Here is a 10,290-nt window from a genome sequence, read left to right as displayed (position 1 = left end):
TTTTAATTGAAATGTGAAATTATAAAATAAATGAATGAGTTATCCGAGAATATTTTCTAATGATTCAGCTGAATGCTATTTAGTACACTTTATCAAGTAGCCCACCTGTTATGAATTTATACATGTTTTTTCTCACCCGTCCTGCTAACAAAGTCTGTTCCCCGCTTCAGTTAGCATGGCTAATGAAGTGGGTTTCACAGCCTCTCTCAGAACATGTCAATCAGGCAAAGGTTACTTATACACAAAAATAATTACTCAAACAGTGTTGTCTACATGTGCAGTTTATGAATTCTGCTGATTCTATTTAGACATAAAGCCACTCAAAACAGAGTCCAGATGTTTGTCAAATTAATCACTAAAACAAGGCTCAATAACCATCTCTGTACAAAGACTTACTTTACTTAGTTTTTAGGGGCCCAAAATGGTGATCGTATTTGACCCACTTACTTTTACTTAGTTTTTAGGGGTCCAAAATGGTGATCGTATTTGACCCACTTACTTTTACTTAGTTTTTAGGGGTCCAAAATGGTGATCGTATTTGACCCACTTACTATTACTTAGTTTTTAGGGGTCCAAAATGGTGATCGTATTTGACCCACTTACTTTTACTTAGTTTTTAGGGGTCCAAAATGGTGATCGTATTTGATCCACTTACTTTTACTTAGTTTTTAGGGGTCCAAAATGGTGATCGTATTTGATCCACTTACTTTTACTTAGTTTTTAGGGGTCCAAAATGGTGATCGTATTTGATCCACTTACTTTTACTTAGTTTTTAGGGGTCCAAAATGGTGATCGTATTTGATCCACTTACTTTTACTTAGTTTTTAGGGGTCCAAAATGGTGATCGTATTTGATCCACTTACTTTTACTTAGTTTTTAGGGGTCCAAAATGGTGATCGTATTTGATCCACTTACTTTTACTTACTTTTACTTAGTTTTTAGGGGTCCAAAATGGTGATCGTATTTGATCCAATAAGCACCCAGGACGTTTAAAAATTGAAAAAATGAAAAGGTGCTTTATAACATGAAATTATTGCAAATCTATACAGTTTGTGTAGTTTTGGTCTTTATTTATGCCCAGATAATTGAAATTAAGGCCTCAAAAAGCAGGAGGGGGGCTTTTAGGGACATTGGCTCTTATAAATTATTGGATTGAATATGGCAATATCAGAACTAATGGTGATTTTCAACACATTATGACCTGTCTTTAAAGACCACAATATCCTTTATTCCTGGGTTGTCTTTATATAGACAGGTTTGGCTGTTTAACAGTAGAAATATATACATACATAAAATGTATAATGTGTAGTATGGGAATCTGAGCACTATATACAAATGTTGCTTATGTCCTTGTAATTAGACAAATGACAAATAATAAAAAAAAAAACAACAAGTAAAACAATTCTGCTCCTATGTGCTTTTGTGGCTGCTGTTGCTCATCAGGGGATGTTGTTTATTGGTGATGTTGGTAATAATTAAAAGAAAAATAAAGTAATATTGAATCACATTCATTTCTTCGGTCTTGCCAACTTTAAAGTCAAGTTCTTTCTTTATACAAATGCTTTTAGTAGAATTGGGTGGAAATATGTAATAAGTTTCACAGACTTACTGGCAACAAGACATATTTTTTTGTAACTTAATCATTAACTGAACATGAAATGTATAAAAACACCATTCTTGTGTGTTAGCTTGTTAACCAGAGTTGCACATTTTGAGGATTTATGGGCTTCAGAGGAAGAAGGAATAGCTCTGGTTAGGTTGGAGGCAGTTTTTAGTCATTAAATACTGGTGTAGAAGTTCACCAGATATCTCACAAGCCATGTGTCTACCCCAACACACCAACACCATAGCCAACTTACCACAACCTGCGCAACCTAAAACTCTTAAATTGGAGGTTTTTTTTAACTTTTAAAAAGCCGATATCACGTTTTTCAATTTCCTTCTAAAGCTTCATATTGTTATTTCTGAAGAAGTCCACAGGTTCAAGAGTAATGTGACCTTGCCATTCCTTATGTATTATGTTTTCCAATGATATTGGATTTCTTATGGTATGAGGGGAAAAAATGTGAATTTAAGTCTGATGTTTTTTAGAAAAGTTACTAGTAATATGTTGTAAGATAGTTTCTGCTTTTGTGTTTTTATATGTCAAAGTTAATGTTTTGTAAAGATTACAGTGAAACCTTGTGAACCATCACACGGTTGAGCTTTGTGGGACTGCAATAAAATTTTAACTTGACTGAAAATTCAAGTTACATGTTCTTGATTAGAAAATTGTCATGACCAACAAAATATTTCAAATTATGCATGGTGTTTGCTGTTTCAGTTACCATGGTTGAAAAGTTTCGAAAAGAAATTTGAGATATTATCAGGATATACACACCAATAGCTATACCATTCCTTGAAATTTAAAATGTGATATTTGTGGTATATAGATATGTCATTTATATAAAGGAGAGAAGTAAATGTAGGGCTGAAACCTAGGACTTCCAAACACTAACCGGATGCTCTGCCGATTGAGCTACCTGGTCACGGCTGGCCCAGTCCAGTTCTGCTTCACTCCTCACTCTTTTCTCCAAGTCTTCGCCCTTTAATAACTCAAAAGCATGACCTTGAGATCTGAATGCTAGTCAAATGCTCTACCCATTGTGCTACCTGTTCACATATGATCGACCTAGTCCAATTCCACTACATATTGATAAAACAAAACAAAAAACAAAAAACAAAAAAATTCTAAATATGTATGACTATTTTTATCTTAATTTTTGTTTCTTTGAACTATTCTATGAATTGAACTTTTATTAGGTAGTTTGGTATGTATATAGTTTTCTTGAACCTAAGTGTACTAAAACAAACTTTCAGTATATTTTGATATTTTTTTTTTCAATTTAACTAAATCAGATTTTAACATATGTATACATGAAGTTGTGTAGTATAGTTTAATAGGTTTTCAGCTTCAGTACCACTATCACATGGTTGTGTATAACTTTTAATTTGCTTTAACTTAAATAAAATAAATTTGTATGTGTCATTAGACAGAAAACTGTATATTTCTGTACTCTATAAATCATTACTGCCATCATTTCCTGCTGGTTTGGAGATAGGAGCTCCTTCATTCAGCATCCTTATCACTTCAGGGACATGTGATGCTGTAAATTTAAGATGAATCCCCGGCTGCAATCAGCAGAGAGGTTTTTAAGGCTTTAAGTATGTAAACATATGTTAACATCAGGGTGTATCAATTGTAGGCATTACAGTGAATTAGATGTGGAGTCCCATATACTCCCACAGTTGTCGGGGGAAGTAGTACTGCAGCTTTGTGTCTGACGGGCACACATAGGCCTACAGTTTGTGTGACTACCATAACTCTTTGTTTGGGATATATCTTCCTTTAGAGGAGTTTGTGGATCATCACAGCAACAGGAGAGGTCATATCCTGGCCTGCCTGTTAAGTTTTTGTGATAATACTGCTTTCCTTGTCGGATTGTGTGTTTATATGGGAAAAAAAATCAAACTTAAACTAACGTGGGAATATTACTTGTTTCTTTGGTGTGCAATGTGACTTAGGGCGAAAAAGTTAACTTTTCTACTGAAATGTCATGCAACTGATATTATCAACAGATTGTATCTATCTTCATTCATTGACTTGCCAGAATCTTTTAAAATTGCAAAGTGAAAAAATTTTTTTTTTTTTTAGAAAAGTGAAATACTAACAGAAAATATTCCAGTGAGCATTTCTGTGATTCTTTTGTGTCAACATGAGTGTGTTTGAATGTTGTTGGATTTCTTACATTGCCATTCTGTTTATTGTACATGATGTGACAACACAGCCGGTGACAAGAGGACAGGTACCCAATGGTGCTGCCTCATTGGCCTTTGTTTTTGATATCACAGGTTCTATGTATGATGACCTACAACAGGTTATTGTTGGTGCAGAAAATATCCTGAAAGAGACCCAGAAACGGAGAGAAAAACCTCTGTATGACTATGTTCTTGTGCCATTTCATGATCCACGTAAGTGTTATCCCAAAGTTTATGTATACACATACATTATGTAATTATGTAAAGAAAAAGCAAAAAAAAAAAAAATCATGTATTTTTTCTAATTATCTGATGGATGAAAAGTGCTATAATGATACAAGAAAAAGAAAATGCTTTTAAATCTTGTAATATTCAAACACAATTATAGGAACTGTTTCCTGTATAAAATCAGAAAGTATATACTGGTATAATGTCAGTCTCAGGTTAAAAAGGAATTTAGGGTAAATAAAGACTGAAGCAGGTGTTATTGAAATTTACCTGTTTTATTTTTTAACATAGTGTAAGTAATTATTGAAAATTCAAAGGTTTAGATTAAACAGTTTTATCTGAAACATATTGCTGGATAACTATGCTGTGTTACTTGATCATTATGACACATTTCAAGTGTCATTTTTAACCTGGCTGTAATGTATAAGAGATAAACTATGAAATACTATTGGGATTATATTTTACAAACCTTTTGGTATATACTATGAGGGAAACCAGATTATCAGATTTCAGTATATGGTGTGATGTGAAGGTGTCAGAATGGCTGACATTCACTTGAGAATGGTATATTTGATAGAGGTCCTAAGTTGTATCAGATGTGGGTAGTGTGAACTCCTGCTGAGGAACTGCATCACACAAACCTAGACGCTTTTTCACCATTTTTTGTAATTTGTCATCCGGTTGACAAATGTTAAATATTACTTGTAGAATTTACAAAAGTTGGTAAATGTTGAAACTTAGAGAGGCAGAGAATAATATGTAGAACACTTTAAATATTTTTTCCGATGACAAAAATATAAATACAACTAGTCACAGACCATACAACTTTAAATTTGTAAGTCATGATAGGATTTTTTGGGCCATTCTGTATAGATAACATAGTGCACTGTCAAGTTTTGGTACAATAATGTAGGTGAAAAGCCAGTATTTTGAAGCTCCCTATGACAAAGATCTGCGGTTTGAAGTTCTATATTCATATAATTTCTGATGAATATCTGGGTTTTAAGCTCCCTTTAAACTTTGATGAAGATCTGGGTTTGAAGTTCTATATTCTATATAATTTCTGATGAAGATCTGGGTTTGAGGCTGCCTCTAAACTCTGATGAAGATCTGGGTTTGAAGCTCCTTATGTAACCTCTGATGAAGATCTGGGTTTGAAGCTCCTTATGTAACATCTGATGAAGATCTGGGGTTTGAAGCTCCCTATGTAACCCTCTGATGAAAGATCTGGGAAGCTTTGAAGCTCGCTCCTTATGTAACCTCTGATGAAGATCTGGGTTTAAGCCCTTATGTAAACTCTGATGAAGATCTGGGGTTTGAAGCTCCTTATGTAAACTTCTGATGAAGATCTGGGGTTTGAAACTCCCTATGTGAAACTCTGATGAATGATCTGGGTTTAAAAGCTCCTTATGTAACCTCTGATGAAGGTCTGGGGTTTTAAAGCTCCTCTCTGATGAAGATGGGGTTTGAACCTCCCTATGTATGATGAAGGTCTGGGGTTTGAAACTCCTTATGTGACCTCTGATGAAGATCTTGGTTTTAAAGCTCTCCTTAAACACTGTAACCTCTGATGAGGATCTTGGGTTTGAAGCTCTTTGTTAAACTCTGGTGAAGATTTGGGGTTTGAATGCTCCCTATGTAAACTCTGATTCAGATCTGGGTTTGAAGCTCCTTATAAAACCTGATGAAGATCTGGGTTTTGAAGCTCCTTATGTAAACATCTGATGAAGATCTGGGTTTGTAGCTCTCTATATAAACACTGATGAAGATCTGGTGGTTTGTAAAGTCTTTCCCTATGTAAAGACTATCATGAAAGATCTTGGAATTTGAAGCTCTCTATGTAAACTCAGATGAAGAATCTAGGTTTGAATGCTCCTTATGTAACCTATGATGAAGGTCTGGGGTTTGAAGCTCCTTATGTAAACCTCTGATGAAGATCTGGGGTTTGAAGCTCCTTATGTAAACATCTGATGAAGGTCTGGGGTTTGAAGCTCCTTATGGTAAACTGTGATGGAGATCTGGGGTTTAAAGTTCCCCTTATGTAACTCTGATAAAGGTCTGGAATTTGAAGTTTTCTATTGCAAATTATTGACGAAAATCCTGGGTTTTGAAGTTCTCTAATGTCACCTCTGATGAAGATCTGGGTTTAAAGGCTCCTGATGTAAACACTGATAAAGATCTGGGGTTAGAAGCTCCTTATGTTAACCTGATGAAGATCTGGGGTTTGAAGCTCCTTATGGTAAACTGTGATGAAGATCTGGGGTTTGAAGCTCCTTATAGTAAACTCATCTGATGAAGAGGTCATGGGGGTTTGAAGCTCCTTATGTAAACTCTGATGAAATCTGGGGTTTTGAAGCTCTTATGTAAACTGTCTGATTAAGGTTCTGGGGTTTGAACCTCCCCTAATGTAAACTCTGATGAGGATCTGGAGGGTTTGAAGCATCTCTCCATGTAAGCTCTGATGAAGATCTGGGTTTAAAAAGCTCCTGATGTAAACACTGATTAAGGATCTGGGTTTTGAAGCTCCTTATGTTAACCTGATGAAGATCTGGGGTTTGAATAGCTCCTTATGTAAACGTCTGATTGAAGATCTGGGGTTTGAAGCTCCTTATATAAACTCGTGATGAAGATTTGGGGTTTGAAGTTCCTTATGTAAACCTCTGACGAAAATCTGGGGTTTTAAGTTCTGTATGTCACCTGTTGCTTTTAAGATTTTGGGGTTTGAAGCTCCTATTGTAAACTCTGTGTGAAGATTTGGGGTTTGAACCTCCCTATGTAAACTCTGATTCAGATCTGGGTTTGAAGCTCCTTATGTAAACTCTGATGAAGATCTGGGTTTGAAGCTCTCTATGTAAACACTGATGAAGATCTGGGGTTTGAAGCTTTCTATGTAAACTCTGATGAAGATCTATGGGTTTGAAGCTCCTTATGTAAATTCATGCGAATAGAAGATCTGGGGTTATTGAAGCACCTGTATGTAAACGTCTGATGAAGGTCTGGTTTGAAGTTCCTATGTAAACGCTGATGAAGGTCCTAGAGGTTTGAAGGCTACTCTTATAACACACAATCTAATGAAGGTCTGGGACGTTTGAAGTTCTCTATGTAAATTATTGACAAAAATCTGGGGTTTGAAGTTCTCTATGTCACCTCTGCTGTAGATTTGGTTTTGTAACCTCTGATGAAGATCTGGGTTTGAAGCTCAATTATGTAAACATCTGATGAAGATCTGGGGTTTGAAGCTCCTTGTAATCATCTTGATGAAGAGGTCTGGGGTTTGAAGCTCCTTATGTAAACTCTGATGAAGGTCTGATGGAAGCTCCTTATTTTAAACTCTGATGAAGATCCAATAGGGTTTAAAGTTCCCTATGTAAACTCTTATAAAGATCTGGAATTTGAAGTTTTCTTTGCAAATTATTGACGAAAATCTGGGGTTTGAAGTTCTCTATGTCACCTATGCTGAAGATTTGGGGTTTGAACCTCCCTATGTAAACTCTGATGAAGATCTGGGGTTTGAAGCTCCTAATGTAATCATCTGATGAAGGTCTGGGGTTTGAAGCTCCTTATGTAATCTGTGATGAAGATCTGGGGTTTGAAGCTCCTTATGTAACTTCTGATGAAGGTCTGGGGTTTGAAGCTCCTTATGTAAACTCTGATGAGGATCTTGGGTTTGAAGTTTACAACCTCCCTATGCAAACTCTGATGAAGAATGAAGTTTTAAAGCTCTGATGTAAACCTCTGATGAAGATCTGGGTTTTTAAGCTCTCTATGTTACCTCTGATTGAAGCTCTGATGAAGATCCTGGGGTTTGAAGCACATCTGTGTAAACTCTGATGAAGATCTGGGGTTTGAAGCTCCTTATGTAAACGTCTGATTAAGATCTGGGGTTTGAAGCTCCTTATATAAACTCTGATGAAGAGTTTGAAGCTCCTTATATAAACTCTGATGAAGATCTGGGTTTGAAGCTCCTTATGTAAATTATTGACGAAAATCTGGGTTTTGAAGTTCTGTATGTAACCTCTGCTGAGTAAGATTTGGGGTTTGAAGCTCCTTATGTAAACCTCTGATGAGGATTTGGGGTTTGAAGCTCCTGATGTGAACACTGATGAAGATCTGGGGTTTGAAGCTCCTTATGTAAACCTCTGATGAAGATCTGGGGTTTGAAGCTCCTTAAGTAAACGTCTGATGAAGATCTGGGGTTTGAAGTTCCTTATGTAAACCTCTGATGAAGGTCTGGGGTTTGAAGTTCTCTATGTCACCTCTGCTGAAGATTTGGGGTTTGAAGCTCCCTATGTAACTCTTTAATGAAGATCTGGTTTGAAGCTCCTTGAAACCTCTGATGAAGGTCTGGGGTTTGAAGCTTTCCTTATGTAAACTCTGATGAAGATCTGGGGTTTGAAGCTCTCTATATAAACTCTGATGAAGATCTGGGGTTTGAAGCTCTCTATGTATGTAAGATCTGGGGTTGAAGCTCTCTATGTAACTTATGAAAAATCTGGGGTTTGAAGCTCTCTATGTCACCTCTGATGAAGAGATGTTTGAAAGCCTCCTTATGTAAACCTCTGATGAAGATCTGGGGTTTGAAGCTCCTTATGTAAACGTCTGATGAAGATCTGGGGTTTGAAGCTCCTTATGTAAACTCTGATGAAGATCTGGGGTTTGAAGCTCCTTATGTAAACTTCTGATGAAGATCGGGGGTTTGAAGCTCCTTATGTAAACTCTGATGAAGATCTGGGGTTTGAAGTTCACTATGTCACCTCTGGATGAAGCTCCTCCTATGTAAACCTCTGAAGATGGGGTTTGAAGCTCCTTATGATCTGATGAAGATCTGGGGTTTGAAGCTCCTTATGTACCTCTGTAAACATCTTATGTAACTGAAGGTCTGGGGTTTGAAGCTCCTTATGTAAACTCTGATGTGATGGAGATCTGGGGTTTGAAGGTAAACTCTGATTCAGATCTGGGTTTGAAGCTCCTTCTGTGGTTTGAAGTTCTATCTAAACACTGATGAAGATCTGTATGTAAACTCTGATGAGATCTGGGGTTTGAAGCTCTCTTATGTAAACTCTGCTGATGAAGATCTGGGGTTTGAAGCTCCTTATGTAAACTCTGATGAAGGTCTGGGGTTTGAAGCTCCTATGTAAACACTGTATGATGAAGATCTGGGGTTTGAAGCTCCTTATGTAAACTCTTGATGAAGATCTGGGGTTTGAAGCTCCTTATGTAAACTCTGATGATGAATGTAATCTGTGATGAAGATCTGGGGTTTGAAGCTCCCTATGTAAACTTCTGATGAAGATCTGGGGTTTGAAAGCTCCCTAATGTAAATCTGATGAAGGTCTGGGTTTGAAGCTCCTCTATGTAAACTCTGATGAAGATCTGGGGTTTGAAGCTCTTATGTAAACTTCTGATGAAGGTCTGGGGTTTGAAGCTCCTTATGTAAACTCTGATGAAGATCTGGGGTTTGAAGCTCCTTATGTAAACGTCTGATGAAGATCTGGGGTTTGAAGCTCCTTATGTAAACTCTGATGAAGATCTGGGGTTTGAAGCTCCTTATGTAAACTCTGATGAAGATCTGGGGTTTGAAGCTCCTTATGTAACCTCTGATGAAGATCTGGGGTTTGAAGCTCCCTATGTAACCTCTGATGAAGATCTGGGTTTGAAGCTCCTTATGTAACATCTGATGAAGATCTGGGGTTTGAAGCTCCTTATGTAAACTCTGATGAAGATCTGGGGTTTGAAGCTCCTTATGTAACCTCTGATGAAGGTCTGGGGTTTGAAGCTCCTTATGTAAACCTCTGATGAAGATCTGGGGTTTGAAGCTCCTTATGTAAACATCTGATGAAGGTCTGGGGTTTGAAGCTCCTTATGTAAACTCTGATGAAGATCTGGGGTTTGAAGCTCCTTATGTAAACCTCTGATGAAGATCTGGGGTTTGAAGCTCCCAATGTGACCTTATGAAGTCTGTTTGAAACTCTGATGAAGGTCTGGGGTTTGAAGTTTCCTATGTAAACTCTGATGAAGGTCTGAGGTTTGAAGCTCTCTATAAACACTCTAATGAAGGTCTGGGGTTTGAAGTTCTCTATGTAAATTATTGACAAAAAATCTGGGGTTTGAAGTTCTCTATGTCACCTCTGCTGTAGATTTGGGTGAACCTCTGATGAAGATCTGGGGTTTGAAGCTCATTATGTAAACATCTGATGAAGATCTGGGGTTTGAAGCTCCTAATGTAATCATCTGATGAAGGTCTGGGGTTTGAAGCTCCTTATG

The 10,290-nt window shown here is 37.0% G+C and overlaps 1 protein-coding gene across 1 annotated transcript in view; it reads left to right on the top strand.

The window, feature by feature from the left end:
* Positions 1-3,242: 3,242 nt before the first annotated feature.
* LOC138322141 (hemicentin-1-like) overlaps positions 3,243-10,290 on the top strand; it is a 98,622-nt gene continuing 91,574 nt past the window's right edge. Inside the window, 1 exon segment of the mRNA XM_069266195.1 lies at positions 3,243-4,011. Coding sequence (XP_069122296.1) covers positions 3,756-4,011 — 256 coding nt within the window. The 5' untranslated portion in view covers positions 3,243-3,755.

Source organism: Argopecten irradians, chromosome 4 (assembly GCF_041381155.1).
Source record: "Argopecten irradians isolate NY chromosome 4, Ai_NY, whole genome shotgun sequence".
In the NCBI taxonomy this organism is placed as follows: Eukaryota; Metazoa; Mollusca; class Bivalvia; order Pectinida; family Pectinidae; genus Argopecten; species Argopecten irradians.
Note: the sequence above shows the minus strand (reverse complement) of the source record. Positions and strands in the feature narration are given on the sequence as shown.